The sequence below is a fragment of the Chlorocebus sabaeus genome, chromosome 1, assembly GCF_047675955.1.
Source record: "Chlorocebus sabaeus isolate Y175 chromosome 1, mChlSab1.0.hap1, whole genome shotgun sequence".
NCBI classification, from domain to species: Eukaryota; Metazoa; Chordata; class Mammalia; order Primates; family Cercopithecidae; genus Chlorocebus; species Chlorocebus sabaeus.
Genome location: NC_132904.1, coordinates 99,109,074 through 99,136,260, shown reverse-complemented (window position 1 = coordinate 99,136,260; position 27,187 = coordinate 99,109,074). Strand labels below are relative to the sequence as shown.

Below are 27,187 nucleotides of genomic sequence, written 5' to 3'. Positions count from 1 at the left end.
CTGTAATCATCTATCTTTTCTGTAATCAGAATGGCAAAAGGTCCCCAAATTAAGACTAATCAAATGTTTCAGCTGAGTTGGGTTCAAATCAATCAAGTTTACTTCAATTTGTGTAACTAGCTGACAAACTTTATTAAAAGTGACTGTTCTCCTTTTGCCACTTGGCAAATAACAAAAAAAAAAAAAAAAAAAAAAAAAAAATGAAGCTTTCCCTGATTTCTGTGTACAGTTGTGTTACCCCATCATCAGGGAGAGAAATGAGCTGTATAATTACTGTTTGAGACATGAATCATCCTTGCTCAGAGGGTCCAGACCTGTTTGACTCTATAAAAGGAGCTCAAGGTCGAAGTGCAAACGTGCACTGTCTGCCATCCCCCAGGCTGATATAATTACCAAGCTACTGTGAGGGGATGAAGGTGCTCCCTGCATCTGGCCTTGCTGTCCTCCTCATCATGGCTTTGAAGTTTTCCACTGCAGCCCCCTCCCTAGTTGCAGCCTCCCCCAGGACCTGGAGGAACAACTACCGCCTCGCACAGGTTTGTGAACTTTTGCCCAATTCCTTCTTGCTCCTTTGCCCTAGAAAACCTAAAAGGGCATAGTGAGAAAATAAGAAAAAAATTCTATTGTTCTTTTAAAATCATTTTATGTGAGTCCATTGAAGTATGATCGATGCTATCTTCTGTCCATCTAGATTGGTGTCTGGTGCATATTAGGTGTACCATGTTACATGACTGAATAAATACATAAATATATATCTACCTAGTTATCTTGCTTCATAAAGAATTCCAGGTGGCTTGTGAAAACCATACAATATAAAAGGACCAAACAAGTACTTCTCAGGAATGATGTAGGATGAAAAACAGAAGCAGAAAAATAAAAACCGAGGAATAATCTGCACGCTAGAGGCAGGTTGTGAATTTAGTGCTAAGCTTTAGCAGTCACAACGAAGAGATTTCCTGTGTTTACACTTTTTAAAAGGCTCTTATATTCAAGGTGACCCTGATCAAAATTTAAAGTGGACTAAGTTCTTCCTGGGTGCCAACCCACTTCTCATTTGAGGGCCTTTTCTCCCTAAAGCATACTCCCCAACGAAGTAAAAGTTTCTGTACAAAGTACATAACAAAGTTTATGTAGTAAGTACAAAGTACAAAGTTTATGTACTTAAACTTTGTGTATTTTCCTCTTTTAACATCTCTCCTATATGACTGCTGGAAAGGGTCTGATAGAAATGATTCATATTAGAAATTTTGCAAAGACTACTTGATTCAAAATTATTCTCTATATATATTATATATATGCTTCCAAGCGTTTTTTGTTTTTAAAAGAAGGGTGGCATCCTTAACCTAAAGAAATGGATGTCTAAGGATGGAATTTCCAACATTAGTGAAAGATATGTAGAGGAAATGTTTTTGTACACAGGCCTATTCAAGAGTCTGCCAACATTATAGCATACCTGTGATCACTAGCTCTGCCTCAGGGCTGCTTTCTTGCCTGCCAGGCTGCACCTGTGTACCGCTTGGCTGTCTGCATCATAGAGCTGATTTCCACCCATGTGCAATGGCATGTCCCTACCGATTGTTTCTGCTACTCATCCTTATTAACTGGTCAGTTCCCCAGCCGTACCAGTCATTAAACACTTAAATATCAGCTCCACAGATGAACAGCACAGCTGATGCCCAGCACAGCCATATTGAATTGAACTTCCTTTGACTTTAGCTCACTTTTAGATGAACTAATTTCAAAGTAACTCAGGATACTGGGATCTTTATTCAATTGTATTTTGTCCAAGCCACCTAGTTTTAGGTGCCTTCTTCCCAAATGTAATTTTCCCTACCCTGCCTCATGCCACTGTGATTCTGAAACTAAAGAGGTTTTGTGACCTCCGGAAGGAGAGCCATGCTGAGGCCAGAATGGATCTGAGGTGTTGGGAACCTTCTAATCCAAGGTTCAGGGAAACTACAGTTGGCCCTGCCCCTTAGTTTACAGATTGTCTAGGATTGCTTTTGTGCCACAATGGCAGAGGTTAGCCTAGAAGCAAAGAATATTAATTATTGTCCTTTGCAGAAAAAAAATAGCCACCCCTGACTAGTCTATGAAGGAATAAGGCTAGACCAGCCAGGGACCAGTTTCATGGAAGACAGTTTTACATGGACATGGGAAGCAGGAGGCTGGGGGGTGATGGTTTGGGGATGAAACTGTTCCACCTCAGATCATCAGGCTTAAGATTCTCAAAAGGAGCGTGCAACCTGGATCCCTCACATGCACATTTCACCATAGGGTTTCTGCTCCTATGCGAATCTAATGCCTGTGCTGATCTGATAGGAGGCAGAGCTCAGGCGGTAATGCTGGCCCGCCACTCACCTCCTGCTGTGGGGCCGGGGTCCTAAAAGGCCACAGACTGGTTCCTGCGTGCAGCCCAGGAGCTGCGGATCCCTGGGCTACACACTCTTGGGTGGAGCCATTCTTGCTGTTCTAGCTGGTCAGGAGTCAGCTGGGCATCTTTAGAAACAATGGCATGGCCTGGGAATGTTGGGGACATTTAATGATTCCTTACTTCCTCCTCTCCAAAATAAATCAGCCCTTCTCTGTCTCCCTTACGACATACTCTCAGAAAGATCTTAGACCAAGGAGCAGGGAAACTTGTCCACATCTCCTCAGCTGGCACACAGCACCTTCTGCCTGTAATGGCCCTGGCCCTCAGCTCTGGGCAGGGACACTCATCACTCCGTATGAGTCTGGAATGATCTGGCCAAACCTCTAATGAGGATCACAGTGACAAGAAAGAAGTATTTAATAACATCCTACCTTATAATTTATAGAAACGTTATATAACAACCTCATCAGCCTCATAAAGTCACGAACAAAAGCAGTAAAATAGGCAGCAAAAGTTCATGTATTGAATGCTTCCAGTGCGGTGTGTGCTGGAGAAGCATGAGGGAATCAAACAAATGAAGCCGCTGTTCTTATGCTGCTTCCATGAGGACGAGGGAGCTGGTGGGAAGGTGCTGCAAGAAGCTAAACAAGTCAGCCAATCAGTGCACAAGATTATTTCACAAAGTGATCGGTGAGATTGGAAAGCAGTTAATCGGGATGACAGAGAGTTACTGACTGGGGAAGTGGTCTGGGGAGGGAGTATTTTTTAACGAAGTAGTCCAGGAAGGCTGCTCAGAGGAAGTGACCTTTCAGATGAACCTGAGCTGCATGAAAGAGCCAGCCACATGAAGACCCGGAGATGGGGCAGTCCTGGCAGAGGAAACAGCAGCTGCTTGGAATGCGATCATCAGGCCCATGTGACCAGAGCCAAGAGGTCAGGGAAGAGGGTCCCAAGGACAGGCGAGGCCAGCGGGTCCTCTGGTGCCTGGTGGCCTGGGTCATACTAAGCAGAGAGAATGCTTAGAGATGCTCTCTTCTTGCTAAGTGATCTGTTAGGTCACTCGCTAAGAAAGAACAAACGGTTCCTGGAAACACCAAAGAGGTCATGTTTCCAAACACCATACACCTCTCCCTCCCACCAAAAAATCTGTACTTGAGAAGATAAACAGCTTCTTGATTTATTTAATGTCACTTGTGTCCTTTAAATTCTGATTTGCTAATTTGCATAAGTGCTTTGAAAATGATGAGATGGCAAAATGCTTACCTATTTTCATAATCCAGGATTTTATTTTGGATTTGTTTGTTAAAAAAAAATGAGTATCAATATGACATTTAAAACATATATTTTAAATTATGTTTAAAAATAACAAAAATTTTAATTACCCCATTATTATGAACTCATAACTAAAGAAAATGAAAATACACACTGTTAATTCAGGCAGTTTTACTACCATTTTATTCTCTATGATAAAGACTTTTTAAAATTGTTATTGTCTTCAAAATGTGGTTTTTACTTTTCTAACTATTATGTAATAAGAAAATTTTGATTTTATACTATTTTCATAACATCACTTTAAACACTCAGAAATATTCCAGAATATAAGTTATAATTTATTTGACCATTTCTTTTATTTGGCAAATAGATTACTTCCATATGAACAAAGCTTCTATAAGCATCTTTGTACATCAAGCTAATTTAAACAATTATTTTTTCAGGATAGGTTTCCAGACATGGACTTAATGAGTAAAAGGGCATTTTAAAGTATTCTGACACATTTAAAAGCATTCACATTGAGGACCTCATTGGATCCTCACACTCGTGTAGCCAGTAGGGCAGAAACCACTCTATAGATGAGAAAGCTGAAACCACAAGAAATTAAAAGAATTGCAAAAGCATGTTAGTGACACAGCCTGGACTAGAACCTAGGATTTTTCAGACAGCTTTAAAAGTTCGCACAAATCTATTTGTGTGACTGTAAGGAACATGGCTGTGCTCCAGCCAAGCAGGCATAGGCCGAGGTAAACATCCTGTGTGACTCGGTGAGTTCAGGGTGCAGGCGTATATCTCCACTTGTTATCACAGCCGTGTAGCCACAACATGGGGAAGGCCATCACTTAGCTCTAAGCCACTATTGTCTGTAAAAGGTATAATTGCCCTGCTGACACTGTACAGGAGTCCTCTCACCCAGAGAAATAGAGAGCCAGCCAAAGCTATCCATCTCTCGGGTGGGTGGAGGGGAGCCAGGAACCGGTTTGCTCCCAGAGAGAGAAAGAGTTAAGCTGCTGACCCTGAAGGGCGGGCCAGCCGCGCAGCTGTGTGTGGGAGCAGCCGGCTCTAGCAGCTGAAACAGGGGGGATAGTGTGAGAAAGCTGCTGAAGAGAGAGCTGCTGAATAAAACCATATTCATCTGCCTATGCCCGCACCCCCTCCCTGAGGATTCTTTCAGCTATCTGCCACCCACCCATTCCCCTCAGACCTCAGCATGGGCTGGAACCTGACACTGAGCATGTCAGTGTATTCAGTGCATTTGGTGTAGCGATGGCCCCAAACCTGACCCTGGAACCTGACAGTGACTTCGCCAAAAAAGAAAAATGTTGACGAAATGTACCTTAAGTTTCACCCTGTCCTGGAGCGTACTTAAACTGAGTTTTAAACTCTTAAGTTTCAGGAGAGACACTAAGGAAATGCACTGAATGAGGGCTTGGGAGGGAGTCCTAAGCTGCTAGCCTGCAGGAATGGAACCCCTGGCCTCCTGTACTTTTATCTGTCAGATACTGGAAGAGAAGTGGAGAGAGGATCACCTGATAATTGATCTCAATATTCTATAATTTTAACAATGAGGAAGTGGGGAAGCTTGGAGGGAAATGGGACAATTCTGGTAAATTCTGAATTCTTTGTCTCAGTGCCAACAATAGGTGCTGAGCCAACAGTATGCAAGTGTTAGGGTATCACATGAAAGCAATTCTAAGCACACACCTAAGTGCCTGATAGAATATTGTGACTGTGAAAAGTATGCCAAAACCTTGTCAGTAACTTTAGCAGGAAAGTGCCCAGAGTTCTGAGCTTTCAGTACTTCAGGATATCTGATAATTCTTCAAGGAAACACACTTTCATATTTTGCCTAAAGAAATAGAGCTGAAACATTAACTGAGCATCTACTCTGAGCCTAGAACTGAGTCAAACCCAGGGTTTGTATCTGTGAAGGCAAAACGGTGCCTGATTGGAAGGAGGTTGCAAACAAGCAGGTGAGAGTGATAAGAAATTGGTAGGAAGTGATGGTTTACAGTGCAATGAGACACGTGTTTTACTAGTACAAGAATCACATCTTATGGAAGCACCAACTAGGGAGAGATTTTGTTTATATATCACTGCAGTGATGAATTTTTGTTTTTAAGAAGGAATAGTTTCTAATTTTATTTTTACTTCATTAAAAGGTACTGTTTCAATGCTTCCTGTATGACCAGCCATAAACCTTTCGTGCTCTCAGAATAATATCTTGTGCATATTTTAAAGAAACAAACTACTGGTTATAAAAATTACGCAGGTTCGTAGTTAAAAAAAAAAAAGTAAAAACCCTGTCTTTAAAAATATATCATCTTAACTCCATTATTAAGGTTTAACCACTGTTAGTCCCTTAGGCTGTATCTTTCATAACACTTTTCTATGATTCAGGGCCAGGATTAGTGTGAGGTTACCTAGGCAGGAAATGCATCCTGTTTTTAAAATTTTGAAATTTTGTTTATCACGGATTTTTTGGCATTGATTTTATTTTTTTTAATTCTGCATTAAATTATTGTCTTGATTACAGAGTTTTTGGTAACCACCACTGGCCTCATCTCAGCCCTGGTGATATGACTGGGATGGTATGACTAGATATCACTTACGTTTATAAACATGGCTCATATTGTAATAGCAGTGGTAAATACGGCAAATATGTTTTCCACTTAATTTATCATGAGCATCTTCCCTTATATAACCTATTTTGTGAAACAAAAACTAGAATGAAGAGTGTAACACATAATCTAACAGGAGAACAAAATATTTGAAATCAATGATCTCAGAGACACAGAGGACCTGGTCTTATACATGGAACTTAAGCCTGAGGAGTATAACTCAGACATTACCACAAGCATAGCATTATCACAGCATCAACGTGCACAGACAGGAACAATTCATCCAATCCATCTCATCATGCCAAAAAAAAAAAAAAAGATGAGAAACATAAATGCTTACATAAGGTGGTCTAACTAGAGGTGGAATGGAACCAAAAAGTCGCAGCTTTGTTTCAGAATACCTAGGCTAGATTTCAGAGCCTGGGCACCCCATGTTTCCTTCCCTTTTCCTCCTCTTGGCTTCTCATCTCACCTAAGGTTTTTATAAGGGACAACAACAGGGAAAGTGATCTTCTCTCACAAGCAGGGCAGGGAGTGAAGGATCGGCTGATCCTGCAGTGAAAAAATAGAGTACCCTCTCCAAACATATGAGTGAGACTTACTCCTTTTTATTTTTTCCCCAACAGTAACGGTTCATGCTCATTGTAAAAAAATTTGGAATATTGGAAGGAATAAAGAATAAATTAAGTCATCCATAATTTCATTACCCAGACATAATCAACATTAATATTCAGGCAGACTTCCTTTTATTATTGTGTGTGTGTGCATGTGTGTATATGTATGGTTTATTCAGAAAATTATTATTGTAACCTTATAAAGATTTCTTCTCTTCTTTTCTCAGTATATTGCCATTACATAAAGAGCATTCTTTCATAACATTAAATATTTATTTTTCAAAACTGATCTTACTAGAGGCCTAGTATTGCCTCATATGAATATAGGATAATATATATACTAAATCCCCTGACATAAGACATTAAGGTTACTTCCAATTATTTATTATCTTTATATATATGTTAAAAATACGTGTGCATGATATGTAAGTAAACTATTTGCATAGTTTATATGTGGTAATATATGGCTAATATATAGGTGAATAGTATGTAATTTATATCTAATAAATAAATATATACTATATAAATACAAAATTGTAGATAATTAAATACAATCAGTGCTCTGTATCCATGGGATCTGTACACATGGAATCAACCAATTGTGGATTGAAAATATTCAAGAAAAAAATCAATGGTTGCATCTGTTTCAGGGAAGGCATGTTCAAAACATACATTTTTTTGTAGCTTTTCCCTAGACAATACAGTGTAACAACTATTTACATAGTATTTATATTATAGTAGGTATTATAAGTAATTTAGAGATGATTTAAAGCATACAGGAGGCTGTACTTAAGTCATATGTGAATATTATGCCATTTTATATCAGGGACTTGAGCATCTGTTGATTAGGTATCTGAGAGAGGTCCTGGGACCAATTCCCCCATGGATATGAAAGGATGACTGAACCGTTAGCAGCTCTTTGGTTATTTTCCTAAAATCAGCTGAGTAGGTGAAATTCCTGGGCCAAAGGCAGGCCTCAACCCTGTATTTGCATGTCCCTGCATCACTCGTTTTACCCTAATCCCAGCCCTGAGTCATAGAAAAGTGTTTTGAACAATATATACTGAAGGGCTTTATGTCTTTTTGTGCAAATGAAAGCCTTGTAATTTATGGCTTATTTTATTTGCTTCAAGGGACAAACAGCCTTGCCTAAGAAAGTTGTCTCATGGAAACAAATTCCAGCCCACATACTGAACACATCTGAACTCATTAAAATCCTCAGCTGAAAAACAGGTGGACCCTCTGCCTTTGTAAAGTATGACAGACTGGAATACAATGCCTCCAAGGGTTAAAAGCATACTGATCTTGCATTATGTACAATGGAAAGATGATACCAATAACTGTTTACCAAAGAAACCAGATAGCCTTTGTTTTGCAAATTGGGTAAAGAACTTCAGTGACAAATAAGTGATCCATGGAAATAATGTTCACATCAGATTCCTTCCCTGAATTATTTTCTTTTAAAAAAATTAAAGCAAAAATGCGTATTTGTTATATTCATTGTAGAAAAACTATAAAATGCAAGTGGACAAAAGGAAATAATTAAATAATCTATAATCCCCACTACCCAAAACCAATCATTGTTAGTAATTTGGAGTATAGCTAAGCTATATGTATACAAATATGTCTGCCTTTTTCATAAATGGGAAAATACTCTACACTGCTTTTAATACATCAGGAATGCTGTCCCCTGCCTTACCTGAGCATGAGTATTTCCCAGACTACGCTGTAGACATGTCAGCCTGCCTCTCCATTTCAGGCGTATCTTGACAAATATTACACAAATAAAGAAGGACACCAGATTGGTGAGATGGTTGCAAGAGGAGGCAATTCCATGGTAAGGAAGATTAAGGAGCTACAGGCGTTCTTTGGCCTCCGAGTCACCGGGAAGTTAGACCAGACCACAATGGACGTGATCAAGAAGCCGCGCTGTGGAGTTCCTGATGTGGCCAATTATCGCCTCTTCCCTGGTGAACCCAAATGGAAAAAAAATATTTTGACGTACAGGTAATGAGATCAAGTCTTTTCAAATTCAGAGAAAAACACTCCCTCTCTCTTTTTCTCTTTTCTTGAAAAAAATCTTCCTTCTCATCTGTATAAAAATCCTGACGCCTCACAACCGCAAGAAAGAATAAGAACTGTTTACGTCCATCTGTCAGGCAATGACAATGGGCAATTCACCAGAAAATATGGTCTTAGGATTATCATAATGACTGGCTATTTTAGGCATTTCAAACAATTTCATCAGTTAGAAACAACACAACTATCTTTAATCTAGTCTAGGATTAATGACCTGGCAGTAAAAACCAGTTTTCTTAAAACAACCTACTTAATAAGAAAGAAAAATATAACTTACTAATAAAGTAATTTATTTCATTGACTCCAAAAATCTTTTATTGATGATTCAAAAAATGCATTCCATTTGAGGGACATAAAGGTGAACAGGTCAACTTTGTTGACCTTAGGGAACTCACAGTCCTTTAAGGAGAGACAGACATGCAAACAGACAGCTGTAGCTCTGTGTGAAATGTGCAAAATCATAGCTCTAAGCAGTGAACTGTGGGACCACAGTTCACATGGAGAGAGCTAGCAAGTGGCCCAGGGACCAGGCAGTGACATTTGAGCCTGATTCAAAGGCAAAGTAGAAGTAGTTCCACTCTTAGCCCCAAGCTCCCCTCACTCCCTCCCTGCCCTCTTTCTTCCCCCCACTAATCCTCTGACTTCATCCTGTGTAAACCAAGGGAACACACCCAACCAGAACCTCTGTCCCTCCCTGCAGTGCTCAGGGTACAGAGGCTGGAATTCCCTCTCCCAGAGCCAGACCTGATTCTGGGGCCAGCGCAGACTTCCTCCCCAGGTTGGTACAACCGAGGGCAAATTATGGTACCTGCCCCTCAGCCTGAGGTAGGGGTGGACGGTGCCTGCCTGCGTGGGCCTCACGCATGCCAGATGGGTACAGGTCGGAAAAGATGAGTGGCCTCCACTCTTTGTGGTCCTGCCCCAGGCCTTGCACATGTAAGGAGTTTTCTAAGAAGAAACCCAGACCAAGCATATAGCAGCAGAGAGTGGACAGACTGGCATGTTGATGGGCAGCATTCCCACCACCAGTGCCTAGGGCATGCGGCTGTGGCAGAGGGTCCAGGAAGGGCAATGGCAGGAAATAAGCTGGAGGGGCAGCCTTAAGGGCAACTAGAGCGTGATGTTAAGGAGTTTGGACTTTATCTCCAGGGCAGTGGAGAGCTAGGACAGGGATCAGATTTTGCTTTTAGGATGAGCACGTCTAGATGATAACTGGAGATGGGGAAAGGCTGGCCTTGTGCAATAGTCCAAGCAGTGGTGTGCTAGAGCTGCCTCCTAATAGCTCACTGAAGCCAATCCTTAAAATGTCAGGAAGGTTGCAGCCACTTGTTAAGCTCCCAAGAATTTTGTGAGCTGGTTGCTAAGACAGCCATTGTTAAATTATGTAAATTTACAATTAAATCATATTAAATTAAATTACACTATATTAAACTATATTAAATAATTATATTATTTAATATTTATATTTATTATTAAAATATATTATTTTATAGTAATAAATATACTGTTTATTAATATATTATTAAAATATATTATTTTCTAATAATAAAATATATTATTATATTTTATATTATTTAATTATAATTACTTAGTAAATTATATTAAATAATTATATTAAATAAAGTATATTAAAAACAAAGGTAATAAAAACATATTGCCTCTTATTTCACTACATTTTATTATTTTCTCTGCTCATGAGGCTATGTACATCTGTATAATCTGGGTGGCTCATTCATGCTCATCTCTTCACAACCTGGCATTCAGTGATGGTAAATTGGTAGCTTGAATTAGCCATAGTGAGAATATTTACAACACAGAAATCAGCAAGTCATACAAATCAAGGGATTTTTTTTCCTCCTTGTAGAGCCACTTGTTAAACTGTTCTGGCACACCAGTGAGTCCATTTGATTAAATGAGGGGCCAGAACTCAGGGAACAGGCCATTTGTTACCTGCTATCAGCCAATAAATCCATAAGGTGGCAGGCTGAACAAAAACATCAAAGCAATTGGGGAAGAAAAACCTCATAGGGAGTTGAACACAAAAGCGATTCTGAGATAGTAAGAATAAGGGAAGAAAAATGTATATGCGTCAACAGAGTGTTTTCATAGTTTTCTTAAACTGTGTTCCGGAATTTTAGTCCATGACTATGTACATACAACAAAGACGAGAAGCATGGGTCAAGACAATGTGATACTTAGGGAAGTATAATATTCTTGCGATAAGGTGGGCAATCTTAAAACCCCTCAACACACACACTGCCCATCCACTCTTGCTCCCCAACAACTGCACCGTCCCCTCCCCATGAAAAAGGACACTAGACGCTATCACAGTACTCTGCCCGTGTAGCTACTGACTTTCAGAATAACTTCTTGCAATATAACCCAAAGGGTTACAAAAAGGAAAAAAAAAATACAGCGTAGTGCTTATATGCATAAGCTTTGGAGTCAGACAGAACTGGGCTTAAACCTCATTAATCATAACATGTAGATGATGAAGATGATCTTCCTCTTACGGGTCGTAGTGAGGATTAGATAAATGCCGCTTAAAAAGTGTATGCAGCAACAGCACATAGTGTGACTTCAAAGAATATTAGCTAGTATTATTATTGCTTTATCAAGCTCCAGACCCTGAGTCGGGGATTTTTCCATGTTCTCTTCTTCTCTGGTGCTATCCCTCTCTCCTTCCCTGTCTTCTCCAGGCCAACACACACTGTCAGCTCAAAGATATGACTGACTTATCAAAAATGCGACGGCATGTCAAAGTAACAAGTCTACCTAGTTGTGATAAATTGCAGACTCATATTACACAGTGGCCTTGGCATATTTTGAAAGCATTAAATAGTCCCTTTGAGGGTCTTTCTGGTCTCCCCTTTCAATTCGATAGCTCTCTTCTTTTGGCCCCAACTCCTGGGATTGAAGAGCTCCTTGTTCCTTCCCTCTCAAGTCCTGAATTGAGCTAGTTGCTATCCTTTCTGTGGGCACAGTCCTTTCACTTGGGACCCCAGCATTATTGCTGTTGGTTTCTCATTGAAATTGCACTGTCTGCATTATAATAACCTAGGATACCTTTCAAAACGCAGATTTCTGGACCATACCTGTATCTTTAACAAGCTTCCTAGGTAATTATCACGGGTCCTAAACTTCGAGAGTCACTGAGTGGGCCCTAAAACAGCTAGCTTTAATTATTTAATTCATTCATTTATTTATCAAGCAATTGCTAGGCATTTGCTATGTGCAAGGCACTAGACTAGGAGCTATAGAGAGAGAGAAAGCAGGGCCCGTCCCTGCTCATGGGGTTGGCTCTCACAGACACAGCTTCTCACTTTCATCATATTCCAACCCAGCCCAAGGTCTCAGGTAGAAGTCGCCATTCCTGCCTTTCCTTTGTATGTTGCCAGAAATCCCCAGACCCTGGGCTTCAGAGCAGAAAGTTCGAACAATCACCAACTCTGACTCCACCCACAGTCCAAAAAGCACTACATTTTTCTGCCTTCAGGTGTCATTGTCATACCAGTAATTGCTGAAAGTCTCACTTTTTTTCAGTTCCAGTGAGCCTCCACTTTTAAAGCTAGCCCTTCCTCTTTAAGAATGCATTATTTTGGGCTGGGGGGCAGTGGCTCACACCTATAATCTGAGCACTTTGGGAGGCCAAGGAGGGCGGATCACCTGAGGTCAGGAGTTCGAGACCAGCCTGGCCAACATGGTGAAACCCTGTCTCTACCAAAAATACAAAAATTAACCCGGCGTGGTGGTGGGTGCCTATAATCCCAGCTACTCAGGAGGCTGAGGCAGGAGAATCAATTGAACCTGGGAGGCAGTGGTTGCCGTGAGCAGAGATCATGCCATTGCACTCCAGCCTGGGTGACAAAAGCAAAACTCCGTCTCAAACAAAAAAAAAAGAGAGAGAGAGAGAAAAAAGAAGAAGAAGAAGAAAAGAATGCATTATTCTGAGGAAAAAAACCTTCCCCAACAGCCCTGGGGAAATCCTGATAAACTCTGAATAAGAATTAGCAAAACTTCAAAACTCCACATTTCTATTTTTTATATTGAAATCATCCAGTCCCTTTGAGGAAAAAGAGGTCCTCTCTCAATGAAAACGACTTTAAGAAAAATGGACTACTTACTACCTGTGACATTTCACAAGTTTTATTTATTTATTTATTTATTTATTTTTGAGCAAAGTCTCACTCTGTCACCCAGGCTGGGGTGCAATCACCGGATCTCGGCTCACTGCAACCTCCACTTCCCGGGTTCAAATGATTCTCCTGCCTCAGCCTCCCGAGTAGCTGGAACTACAGGTTTGCACCACCACACCCAACTAATTTTTGTATTTCTAGTAGAGATGGGGGTTTCACCATCTTGGCCAGGCTGATCTCGAACTCTTGACCTCAAGTGATCCTCCCGCCTCAGCCTTCCAAAGTGCTGGGATTACAGACATGAGCCACTGTGCCTGGCCACAAATTTTATTCTTTTAAGTCGGAGGTAGTATAATAACAAAGAAAGTTAAACGGTTTCAGTACTGGATTATCCCAACTTCTCTCATCTCTCCCTTTCATTTGTCTTGTTGTTTCACATGAAGCAATTTAACATATAATAAAGCAAAGTAAGAATTATCACTTCAGAGAAAAAAATCTAAATTGTAGATTTATATTTAACATTTTTTGAATACAGCATATAATTCTTGCCTTCTTTGGAGCAGTTACTGAAAAGAAAACATGTTTCTTCCGTTTTCACAGAGTATCTAAATACACAACCTCCATGAGTTCTGCCGAGGTGGAAAAAGCAGTGCAGATGGCCTTGCAGGCCTGGAGTAGCGCCGTCCCTCTGAGCTTTGTCAGAATAAACTCAGGAGAAGCGGATATTATGATATCTTTTGAAAATGGAGGTATTGTGGTACTTGGATTCCATCAACTAATTCAAAGGAGAGTTGTCCCAATACTGTTCCTTCTACATCTTTAATTCGAGTGATCACACACTTCTCCTTCACACAGTGCTGTGATGGGCCAAGGCCAAGACCATGACAAAGCCATGATCTTCATCTGGCCGGAAAATAGAATCAAGAAAATAGGAGTTCTTAGCATGTCTTGTCATCATCAGATACAGCTGTAGAGTAGATTCACTGTAACAAACTTTCACTATGACTTTGCCCCACTAGGGGACAAATTCTTGCAGATTTTGCTTTCCCGTTAGCCACATGACCTCATCCATTCCCATGATGGTGTTTATCACTTATATACCCCCTTCCATATTAGCCAAGAATATCCCACCATGAATCCTCACTGAAGGAAATACCTTCCACAGTGACCTTGATACAGCTTTCCCCCTGCAGCAATGGTTAGGAAAGTGTCGTTCCTATCTTGCCCACACTTGCAGACCACCTTTTGGGAGATGTGTGAGAGGTCTGCCTCCAACTTTCCCACTTCTTCTCCATTCCATTGCTCACCCAGGCGTAAGTTTGCACAGGGATTGGTGAGAGCGCTGATCCCTTTTCAGAGAAGCAAGTCTAGGAAATAGATAAAGGGAGGGCCAAATGGCTCACTCTGATCCCTTTTCAGAGAAGCAAGTCTAGGAAATAGATAAAGGGAGGGCCAAATGGCTCATGAAATTTCTTTTCCTTCTCAGCTTTGTAACAGTCAGGGTAAGTGAGAGCTACTACCTATTCCCCTCCTCAGATAACATTTCTAAGTGTCCTTGTCATTTCAAGTCCAGATCTTAATTTGAATCTGATGTCACTGAGGGGGAAACATGCTTAGGAGCTAGGAGAGAGAAGATCAAGCAAGTTTTGAGAATAGAGCCTTTAGAAATGGTCCTGGGTGTGACCTGGCCCAGGGCAGGTCCTATTCCTCCCAAAGGACAAAGGCCACCCCTGGTGAAGTGGCAGGGAGGGCAATGTGACTTGGGGTAGCTTTGAAGGCCAAGGAATGAATGTCTGGCTCTCTCTTGATCTTTCAAGCTTGCAGTCTGTCCCCTAATACACAAGCCAACACAGGAACTGTGCTAGTCTACTTAGTTGTGATGCCATTGCATGAAGTCCTCCGTGCAGGCACCTGAGTAGACTGCATGTCACTGAAACCTGAGAAATGGCATACCAGAACTTTGTTCTGTCGGCTCAAAAAAAAAAAAAAAAAAAAAAAAAAACTAAAACTGGGTATCCTTACTAAGGTTTTTTAAAGTGGTAAACTATAACCCTCATTTTGTTCTTCCTCCTCCTCTTCTATTAAATTTGTAATGAATTGTTAATTAAAATAGATAATTAAACAAAAACATAAAAAAGCTTCAAAAGTTAGGATTTTATAAATGCCTTTATGACTTTCATAAGTTTTCCACATGAAAGTATGTCAAAATTACAGATAAATTTTTGACACTTTCTTAAACTGTATTGTGCTATAGAAACAAAAAGCACACACTTGTTCAATTCACTATCACTATCTCAGCTGAATCAAATTTGAAAGGTCATTCTGCCAACAGGTTCACATTCCAATCAGTGGAGTAGGTTTTTCCATCCAATGCCCCCTGGTTAGTTCTCCTTTTGTAATCCATGGCATGTGCAAAGTCCACAGCATCCTATGTGTCAGTTAACAGATGTTGTGATAGCAACAATAACCCAAAAAAGGTGTTATTTTTTTTTTATTTTTAATGCTTACTATCTTTGCAGTATGAATTAGCCTCTTTTATTTTTCAATGGGCAGTTACTCATTGACAAGTGAACTTCCTATTATAACAAATAAATACTGAAAAGTAAATTTAAGTGTCAATGCTATTCAAAATGTCCATTTTCTGTAATATGATGTGCCCTCAAAATTGCTAGAAGGACTCAATCCTGTTGGCCTTTCTCCCCACTTGTTTAGATCATGGGGATTCCTATCCATTCGATGGGCCTCGGGGGACTCTAGCCCATGCATTTGCTCCTGGAGAAGGCCTGGGAGGAGATACACATTTCGACAATGCTGAGAAGTGGACTATGGGAACGAATGGTATATATGCACAATTCACCATAACCTGGAAAATATTGTACCTTCTTCTGGGCTCCATCATGAAACCTTGAGGTTCAACGTCCCAAGCCACCCTTTAACTAGGGGGGCTGGCTAGGAAAAACAAGTAAGCCAAAAATCCAAAAGGGATCACATAAGGGAAAAAAATCCACCCCAAATTGTGTTGTAGACTTGTCTGATCTGTTTCATAGCATATGAAGAACTGGTCATCCCCTTCTCAACGCACTGCTCTCGTTTCCTTCAACAACCTAGTATTTATGATTTCTTACTTGTTCTTGGAAATAGGCTACATTCAGAAATGACCCGAGAGAATCAGTACTGTCCTAAGAAGTGTGATGGGGATGGGAATAAAGGTTCCAGAATATCATACAGGTCATCTGGAAATCTTCAGTGTGAAACATGTGGATCAAAAGGTGTAGGCTGTAATAGCAGGGAACTATTAAGGCATTTGTGGTCTAAATTTATGAATTATTCCCAAATATCATTGCCACTATTTGCTCCAAGGCTCTCCTTTATCAGTCTACCAAACATCACTGATGATGAGCAAAATGGATTGATGTGCATTTCCATCCTCCCCGACCTCCAACCCCCTTCTAGCCAAGAGGGGGAAAATTTAAGTCACCAAAGCTAAGTGTCAGAATAACCTACCAACCTTTGAATAATCCAGTTAGGAAAAGGAGATGAGTTAACTGTGATGTGGGCATAAATTATCCTATAAAAATGGAAGATGGAGAAAACAAAAACCTGTGGTGATACTGTTTTTTCTCTCTCATATTGTCTAGGTTTTAATTTGTTTACCGTTGCTGCTCATGAATTTGGTCATGCCCTGGGCCTGGCCCATTCCACAGACCCATCAGCACTGATGTACCCAACGTATAAGTACCAGAATCCCTATGGATTCCACCTCCCCAAAGATGATGTGAAAGGGATCCAGGCATTATACGGTAAGATTATTACCTTCTTTGACCACTAACCCTGAAATTGGCAGGCATTCAGTCTCCAACTTAAAGAAAGTGCATTTTATCTGCATTGGTAAAGATCAATCTAGAAACGATAGCCCCAACTATGCCTTCTTGTGAAGAGCTCATTTGCCAGTTATAAATATGTGTGTAATGTGTGATTAAATTTTACACCTTTCCTTTAGAGCATATTAGTCCTGGATAGCCTTAAAAAATATAGTCATTGTCTGTCTGTGTTTTTCCTTTGAGTGCAGGTTAGAATTTACACATTGGGAGAGGATGGATGTAGTTTATAGTTCTTATACGTGGTGCTTACCCATTTGCAGATAAGTGGCCTTATCTCCCTAAAAATAGCAATCATGATTAAAATAACTCCACGCCCAGCCATGTAGCCGATCTGCAGTTTACAAAACAGGTTCATGTGTGTAGTCTTATACCAGTCTCACGACTAACCTGTGGGGTGTGAAGTGTTTTCCTCGTTTGATAGCTGAGAAAGCTGAGGTTCAAAGGCAGTAAGTATCCTAAGATAAGCTACCTCAAGTATTAGCATTCTTCTAAAAGGTAATGAGGGATTATTAGAAACTCTGTATCCAATTTTCCTTAAGGGAAAAACAAACCAATTAATCCATCAGAAGGAATCTTGAAACATCCTTAGACCTTGACAATTTTTCTTTAATGGATAAAAGGCAAAAAGATCTAGGAAACTGCTTTTCCCTTGAGCCCTGGAGACCTGGTTATTAGGCTTCTGCTTATCAGAGCTTCTCCCCATCTTCTCAGTGCCTAGAGACCCAGATCCCCCAGCACCTTCCTGGGGCACTAGGAATCTGGCCCCAGGGGATCTGGAGGGTGGGAAGCCCAGAAATGGGCACACCATTCAAAATTGGTCAGATTTCACCTGAGGCACAAAAGGCAAATTTCATCCCAAGAAGTCTTCAGCCAGCTCTATCCATTTCCAGGAGGGGGAAAGCACCAGATCTGCCTGACCCTTGAGGGACAGGAAAAACACCATGAATGTCACAAACTCAACTCCAGAGCCTTGGTGGCAGCGCTCCAATGGGAAGCAATTTCTGTGGGCCACTGAGAAGGGCTGAGCTCAAACACTTGCCTTTAGAGGTCCTTGTGCTCTGGAAAGTCACTGCCTTCGGATGGCCACTGTCACTCGGCCAGGAGGCAAAGCACATATTTTGGCACGGCTATTATGACACAGGTGAATGAAATGTGAAAACATGGGTTTATGTTACAAGGGAGCATTCATATCACCCAGCCAGTCGCTTGCCGCTGCTGACCCTCTCCAATTTCCAGCTTCGATCTTCTCCCAAAGCCTTACCCCGCCTCTGATCTTCACCTTGCTGCTAACCCCTACTCCATCCCTGATCTCAAACCTCATCTGACCCTTATCAGAGGCCTGAACCTTTCCCTTCCCTGTGCCTCATTCCTTCCCTGACTCTCAACTGTGGTTATGACGAGGCCTCATCAAAGAGCAGGGACCCCACCAGAGGCGACAGTCCCAGCTGTGCAGATCCATTCTTCTGGAGCTGAGGCAAGGTCCTCAGAGATGCAGAGCAGGAGAGGAGACTCACTGACAGCTCTCGCAAGATTTGAGTCCATGTTTTCCAAGACGATCCACCAGAAGATACTTTTAAGTAACAAACACTTTCAGTGTACTTCAATTCCACAAGAATTCGCTCAGTTTTTCCTGGATGCCTAGTAAAGGACAAAAGCACAGGGCAGGGTGCCAAGGAGTCTATGAAAATAATAGGAAAACACACAAGAAAATTTTCTTATTGAGAAAAAGAGAACTTAATTACAAAGAAATAATCCATGCCAATTTTTAAATTACATTTCTAATCTGGAACACTTGTAGATATCAAAGACGTTCTATAATAAAATAATGATCTTTAGAAGACTTACTATGTGCCAAGCACTCTGCTACCCGCTTTACAGGAATTATTTAATTCTCACAACAGCCTTCTGAGGTGAGTACTATTTTCATCCCTCCCTTTTAACAAGTGAGGAAGCTGAGGCTTAAAAAGTTAAATAATGTGCGGCAAATCACACAGCTCAGCAACCAGGAGAGCCAGGACTCAAACCCCAGTCTACTTGCCCTCAACAGCCATGGTCATGATCATATGTCCAGGGTGAAAGTGTACAACCTCCCCTGGCACTCTATCTAGAACAGAAGTGTGTGAACTCCAAATTCCCGTTACCATTTTGACCAAGTCATTTTGAATCCTAGGACCTCGGAAACCATTCCTGGGGAAGCCCATGGTGCCCCATGCCCCCGCTCACAAGCCATCCACCCCCGACCTCTGTGACTCCAGCTCATCCTTTGACGCAGTGACAATGCTGGGGAAGGAGCTCCTGCTCTTCAAGGGCCGGTAAGCCTCAGACATGCCACCGACTCTCGTTGGGCCTCAACTCCACTCCCAGATAAACGTCGTCCCACAGGTCCTTGTTGCTGCCGTGTATGAAGATCATGCAGAAATGCTGTCCTATGCAGCAGGAGGGTGGTAGGCAGGGGTCTTTGGGGGAGATAGAGTACTGCCAAAGCTACTGTTTGTGGTGCACCTACTGTGGTTTTGCTACTGTGCTAAGTGATTTCCATAAATGGACAATATTTATTCTAACCCTTTTCACTGTAGAGATTAGAATCCCTAATGTGCACATAAAGAAAGCAGATCAAAGAGAGCAAGTAAGTTTCCCAAGGTGACAGTTAAATGGCTGAGCTAGGACACCAGCCTGAATTGATCTGATGTCCGTTTTGTTTAACACTTTATCCCTAGTGAGTGTGCATAGCAAATGCTAAATGAATACTTGGTGAATGAGGGTTGGCTAGCTGGATGGATAGACAGATAGGAGACTGGATAAAAGGATGGATGGATGGGATGGATGATCAGATGGATAGATAGGTGGGTGGATAATTCCAAGGCCAACATTCTTCTGAAACTCCTCCTCTTCAATGCCTCTGGGCCTTTCACCCGTCAGGTAGCACAGAGAAGGCAGATCCCTATTCTCCCCCAACTCTGGCTTCTTAGGGAGTATGGCTGTTTTCTCCATGATGTTGGTTACTCTAATTACTTCTTCCCATGAAGGCAAAGAGAAACATAGCAACATTCACCCTATTCCTCCCTTTGCTGGAGACAGAATTCAATCACACCAGAATAGGCAGAGGCATCTCAGGAGCATTCATGTGCGGCGTTATTCCTTCTACTTCTTCACTATTGCAAAAGTGTTTATGGAGCCCATTGTGGTTTTCAAGCAGTGTAGTCTTTAGGGGTATAAAGATGGATTGATAGCTGCCCCCCACCTTTACATACCCCTTAGGTATATGACTCCAAAAGCCCTGCAAGATAGTGAGACATGAGCTCTAAAAGTTAGGCCCGTGAAACAAAACAAGAAGCAAGTACCTGGGAAGATCTAGAGAGAGTTTCCCAAGGAGGTGACGTTTGAGAAATGTGATGTTCCTTATCTTGTATGCTTTTGGGGATATATTGCTGAGCTACTATTATAAGAATACTTTTTGCTCCTTCTGCATAGAGAGAAAGTAACAAAGTAGTTTTTAAAAAGCAAAATTTACCCAGAATTCCACCACCTGGAGTGTATCAGTCTGCAGGATTGATACCCATCCATCCTTTTATCCAGTCTCCTATCTGTCCATCCGTCCAGCTAGCCAACCCTCATTCACCAAATATTTATTGAGCATTTGCTATGCACACTCACTAGGGATAAAGTGGACATCAGATCAATTCAGGCTGATGTCCTAGCTCAGCCATTTAACTGTCACCTTGGGAAACTTACTTGCTCTCTTTGATCTGCTTTCTAATACCATAGACCAGGTAGCTTAGACAAGAGAAATTTATTCCTCACAGTTTTGGAGGGTAAGAAGTTCAAGATCAAGGTATCTGCAAGGTAAGTTTCACTCTGAGGCCTCTTTTCCTGGCTTGTAGGCAGCCGCCATCTTGCTGTGAGCTCGCATGACCTCTTCGTGTACAGCGAAAGAGGGAGCAAGCTTTCCAGTTTCTCTTCTTATAAGTGCACCAGTCCCATCATGGGGCCCCTGCCTTCATGACCTCATGAGTCAGGAATGTCCTCTTCTAGCACTAACCCTAACTACCGCCTGAAGGCCCCATCTCCAAATACCATCCCACTGGGGGTTAAGGCTTCAACATAGGAATTTGGAGGGCACATAACACAGAGCATTCCCATTGTTAACCATATTGTTGTGTGTCCCTCCAGATGTTTTCTCTGGATAGAGAGCTAGATATTGTACATATGGGAGTGAGGTGCAATGATTTCCACAAAACTAGAATTTTACTAGTGGTGTTGATTTATAAAGTTTTTTCACTCATAAAATTTTATTTTTTCCTGTCAATGAATTTTAATTCTCATCCTTAGATATATCATTACTTATTTAATCAGTCCCATACTGGATTATTTCTAATTTTTAAAAATTAGAAAGAGCTTGAACTAAATCTTTGACAATGGACAGACATTCACTTTTCAAATGCAAATTAGAGCCACGCCCAGGAACCCAGGCTTTCACAGCAGAGTCAGTGGGATTAAGTTCTGGCCCTACCGCTTACTGATGAGGTGATCCCCAGCAAGTAATATGCCAGACACATAGTGTCAATAAATGACAGTCACTATTCTTAAGAGTGGGCATCAAAAAATATTTACAATGGCAGGGAGGCTTATAAACAGCTTCAGGTATTTAGAGAACCCAACTGATTCTTTTGTGTTATTAATTTTCTGATGATTATTTATTTTTAAGACACTGACCATTGATGTTCTTTTTCTTAAGTATTACCAAAAAGTACATCAAATGGAATTGGTAGGCAACGACCCAGAAGTAGTAGACCAGGCAGGGCAGGAGGAACTTGGAGCACAGATCTTAGTAACCTTGGCTTCATCTAAGGGATATCATTCAGGCTCCACTCTCCCAGACACTGAAATGGCATGTAGCACTCATTCAGTGATAAAGCAGTGAGTTGCTAGCCATCATGCAGGGTGTAGCTTATTCTTCTGGTAAATATCAGAGGTTGCAGTGGGGGCAAAGGAGACAGTGAAGTCAAAGATATGATACCATTTCATTCAATGATCATTGTTTTCTTAAAAAAGTAAAAAAAAAAAAAAAAAAAAGCCTTCTGTTTATCAAACTGTGAGCATTTAGCAATTACTAATGACAACCTGAAGTCGATACATCTTTTGACATAGTCTTGTTCATAAATACTGAGGGTAGTAACAGACTAGTAAGTGAGGCATTAGTGCAAGAGACGTCTAGAAACGAAAAATCAGCAGAGGGGCTACAGAAGGAGAGATGGTCTGCTACCACGTATGTATCTGCTTAGTCACCACCTTCTCATCTTCTTCCATTTCAGATTCAATGAGCTATTGGGGTAGGGCAGATGATTCCAAAGAACTAGCACAAGTTATAAGCAGGATGGGGAGTCAGGAGTGGTCCCTTCCAGCACTGGACCACTAACTCACCGTGGCACCTGGAGCTTCTCTTCCTTTTCTATAAAGTGAGGGAGTTTTCTGTTACTAATAGTGACTTAAAAGTGTTCAGTACTTACTATGCAAAGTGTTCAGTACTTACTATGCAAAGCGTTCAGTACTTACTATGCAAAGCATTCAGTGCTTACTATGCAAAGCGTTCAGTGCTTACTATGCAAAGCGTTCAGTGCTTACTATGCAAAGCGTTCAGTACTTACTATGCAAAGCGTTCAGTGCTTACTATGCAAAGCACTACGTTATCACATTCTTACAATTCCCCTGTGAAGCCTGAAATACCATTCCTTTTACAAGTGATAGAAAGGATAAGCAACTTGTTCAAGAGTACACAGCTAGTAAAGGGTGGAGCTGGAGTTCAAACCCAAACTAGCAAACTTCAGAGCCCGTGCTCCTAACTACCTTGCTGTACTACCTCCTAAGATGCTGTCCAGAGCTGGAATCCCATGACTTTTTAGCTCTGATCCCCTACCAGCTGCCGCTAAAAGTCCCAGAGTGCTTGCTAAGCCTGGACAAAGAACAAAGAATTCTTTCAAGCCACAGTTATAATGGCAACCAGGGAGCCACTGATTATGAAAGAGCTCCCAGTCTGTTCTCTCCCACTCAACAGCCTGGAATTCCCCATCACCAACAATAGTCTGTTGATGGGACATTTCAAGCTATGAGCATAATAACCACATGGTTTGTTTCCAAAGCAAGATGGAATGCAGTCCTTTTAAAGTAACCGTGAGATTGTCAGATATTCTCCATAGTGTGTAAACATACATTCATACGTTCTATGTGAAGGGAAATAAGTGTTAGCTATAATAAGTTGAAGGGTAGGTAGGTAGATAGATCATACACTTACTTTTAATAATAGGTGACAAAATTATTAAGGCTATATCAGATTTCCTCAGTCACTTAGGGAAAATAAGAGAGAAATGATTGGAATTGTAACCATACCAAAATTATGTTTGCATCTATCATATTATGTTGGGTTTTGCCCAATATAATTTTAAGGGTAAAATCAAGAATATCACACACAATCATCTATAAATCTTAGAGGTACAATAGATTTTACAAATAGAGTAAGCATAAAGGTCAATCATGTCCAAGTCCTTCAGTGTAGAGATAAGGAAAATAGGCACAGGTCTTTTAGCCCTAGCAGACCCTCCCATGAGACCCAGGTCTTCTGACTCCAGTCCAGAGTCTATCCTAGCACTAATATAGAAAGCTTTCTGCCTATGAAATGGAACTACCAAGAAAAGCACTGAAATTTAACCTGAATGAACATATGCCCATTGACTGTTACGCATTTGAGTTAGTAGGAAGAGCACTTTCAAGCTGTTCCTTTGCTTTCACGCCCTCTGCTTGCAGGTGGGGTAACCAGCCACAAAGAGGAGGATGTTCTTGGACTATTTAGGTTTCCCAAGAATATCTAATATATTTCTTCACGTTTGTTTTTTTTTTTTTCAAAATAGGATTCTATATATATTTTTTAATCTGTAACTAATTGTCAAATTTCAAAAGATGTTATGTATCTTAAATTAGAAGGCAAAGAAAAACATTTTTAAGGGTTATGCAAGTAGGAATTGGAGAGAACAATGGATATATTAATAAAAGGCATTCTAAGGACTCACCAGCGGGATTAGGACACTAATTTGGTGAGAAGAACAATAGAAAAGGAAGAGTTAAAGCAGGTAGAAGCCTCATGGCTGAGAGTATAATATAGCATTGTTCTCTCAGAAAAATTGAGAGGATTTGTTGGGAACACGACGTAAAACTCAGGGTGAGATGTATCAGATTTAAAGCAATGACAATTTTCACGGAGTTTCATAGAAATAAGCTAGTGCTCAGGGAAGAGGTCATAGTTGGAGGCTTTGTGAGTTTTGAATCTCCCATATAAAGGAGATAGTTAAAGATGTGGAGATGAAAAACAGCTCTGAAGAGAGAATGGAGAAAGAAAAAAAGTCTAAAGAATGAGCCTAGGAAATGGGAGAAAAAGATTCAATAACAACCAGAGAGATTCAGCACTCCAAAAATAATAACAATAATAATAGCCAACACTTCATGGTAATTTGCAATGTGCTATGTGTTGTGCTAAGCATTTTACAGACATTCACTCATTTAATCCACACTGACACTGTCCTCAGCTGGAATTATAACTTAGTTCTGTTTGGTATCAGATTACAAAATGCCTGTAGTGGAATCCCAAATAAATCTCGGGAAAAAAGGTGTATTTTTTTTTTAAAGTGATCAACAGTGGAAAATGTTGCCAAGGTCACCAGACTGAGGACTGAAGAAAAGGGACTGAGTGGCCAGGATAATTTAGAATGTAGTCACAGCAGAGCAATGAGGAAGAAAGCAGATCATGGAAAAGGATTAAAGAGCAAACGGGGTCAGGTGCGGTGGTTCACACCTACAATCCCAGCACTTTGGGAAAGAGGCAAGTGGATCACTTGAGGTCAGGAGTTCAAGACCAGCCTGGGCAACATGGTGAAATCCCATCTCTACTAAAAACACACAAAAAAAATTAGCCAGGTGTGGTGGCAGGTGCCTTGTAATCCCAACTTCTCAGGAAGCTGAGGTGGGAGAATCACTTGAACCCTGGAGGAGGAGGTTGCAGTGAGCTGAGATTGCACCACTGCACTCCAGCCTGGGTGACAGAGCGAGACCCTGTCTCAAAATAAATAAATAAATAAATAAGAGCAAATGAGGGGAAACAAAAGAGTTGAGATAGAGCATTCACTTGAGAAGCTTGTTGACCACAAAAGAAGTTAACATAATAGTTGGCAGTAACAGCAGGGCCAAGAGAGGATTTCAAAGAGGAAACTGTTCATGTTTGAAGACAGTGGAGAAAAACAAATACGAGATGCTACAGGAAGGGAAACAATAACAGTAACCACTATTTCTGGAGAGTAGATTTGAAATTGGGAATTTCCAGGATGCCATGGGCTTGAGGTAAGCCCACCATGGAACAGGAGGAAGTCTTCCTCCTTCTCATTCTCCCTGGCGATGTGTCTTTTCTGGCTGGAAGGTTGCTTCCCTGAAAGCCAACAAATGGCATTATGTTTACTTAGAGCAGTTCTCTGTGATCTATTAATAATTCAGATAAAGAAGCAGAGGTCAACTAAGATCCCTGACTCATTGTCATTTCTTCTGAACCACCTGATTCTGAGAGAGGAGGGGCCCTTTACATGTTCACAGGTTATGGTTTATGAATATGGATTTTCACAGGCTCTTCAGATGGGTACAAACACTCTTAATTTAAGGACACTATGCACAGCTTTGACTACCATTAATCTACACCACTGGCTACACATGGGTTTTTAGTTGTATGAGCTATATTTTTCTTGGGTTCAGTGAGGTGGATGATGCATGATCGATTTCTTGGATTCTGATGCATCCTGAACTAAGCAACCCTGGTTAATGAGTCCCACAGAAAGAATGGCTTCTCAGCCAATGACATGACAGTTTGTACTTCAAAGTTTCCAGCGGAAAAAAACTAAGAAGGAAACTTAGCTATATTGATAAATTCTAAGTTTATATTCTACATATCACCTATTAATAAATTTGTAGAGTAAAAACATGTCTTTTTAAAGTATCTACAAATAAGGGTAGTCCTGACTTTATAAAACACTTTCATATGCTTTATCTCAGATGATCCTTTGAAGTGTTTGTGCAGATATTATTCTTACTCTTATCTGACAGTAGGAAATTGAGTCTCAGAAAAATTGAATGACTCACACGAGGTCATACAGCCAGTTACAAAACAAGGCTTCAAGCATTCCTTGTTTTGTTCATTGCATCACATTGCCTGATCTCAGGGGAGTGAGCAGTAATCAAATAGAGCATCAAAAAGATAGAGGCCAGTGTGGTGGCTCATGCCTGTAATCCCAGTACTTTGGGAAGCCGAGGCGGGCAGATCACTTGAGGTCAGGAATTCGAGACCAGCCTGGCCAACATGGTGAAACCCCGTCTCTACTGAAAAAAATACAAAAATTAGCTGGGCAGGTGTGGTGACACGTGCCTGTAGTCCCTACTACTTGGGAGGCTGAGGCAGGAGAATTGTTTGAACCCAGGAGGCAGAGGTTGCAGTAAGCTGAGATTGCGTCACTGCATTCCAGCCTAGGGGCCAAAGCAAGACTCCATCTCAAAAAAAAAAAAAAAAAAAAAAAAAAAAAAGGTGGAGAAAAGACACCCCTTCCCACAAGTAGGAAAGAGGATGACAGAGATCAGAATCTAGGAGAGTGTGAGACTAAAGAGGATGAAAAGTGGGCCATTCATTCAGCTTGTGCTAAATTGCCTTGATTGTCCAGCAAATAAAGGGTGAAGGCATCTCCTGAAAATGAAAGACTAATGGGGTCAGCTTAGGTAGGTGGAGAATGATGGCTGGGTATAACAAAAGAAGACCTTTAAGGCTTGACAACATGCATCAAGTCCCTGGATACACCAGGCACCATGCTAAGCCCAAGGATAAAAAGATGAATAACACATGATGCTGGAGGAGGAGTTCAAGGAACTAGAAAAGAGCTGCAAGAGGCCAGGTGAAAGTTACCAGAGACCGAATCTCAAATTTGATGAGTTAGTTACTGTTCTTTGGTAAAAGCGAATGAAAATTTCAAAGAATATGAAACTTTGAATGAAAAATCAACAGATCAAGTAAGTTCCAGTCATCTCTCTGGCACCCATTCATTTAGCCAACAAATATGTATTGAATCCTGACTATGTGCCAGCACAGCATTAGATGTGGGTACATGAAGGTAAATAGTGCAGCTAAATGTCTAAT

The 27,187-nt window shown here is 41.0% G+C and overlaps 1 protein-coding gene across 1 annotated transcript in view; it reads left to right on the top strand.

The window, feature by feature from the left end:
- Positions 1-275: 275 nt before the first annotated feature.
- MMP20 (matrix metallopeptidase 20) overlaps positions 276-27,187 on the top strand; it is a 48,505-nt gene continuing 21,593 nt past the window's right edge. Inside the window, exons 1-6 of the mRNA XM_008020664.3 lie at positions 276-536; positions 8,641-8,888; positions 13,697-13,845; positions 15,809-15,934; positions 16,735-16,896; positions 19,148-19,289. Coding sequence (XP_008018855.1) covers positions 411-536; positions 8,641-8,888; positions 13,697-13,845; positions 15,809-15,934; positions 16,735-16,896; positions 19,148-19,289 — 953 coding nt within the window. The 5' untranslated portion in view covers positions 276-410. The remainder of the gene's footprint in view (positions 537-8,640; positions 8,889-13,696; positions 13,846-15,808; positions 15,935-16,734; positions 16,897-19,147; positions 19,290-27,187) is intronic.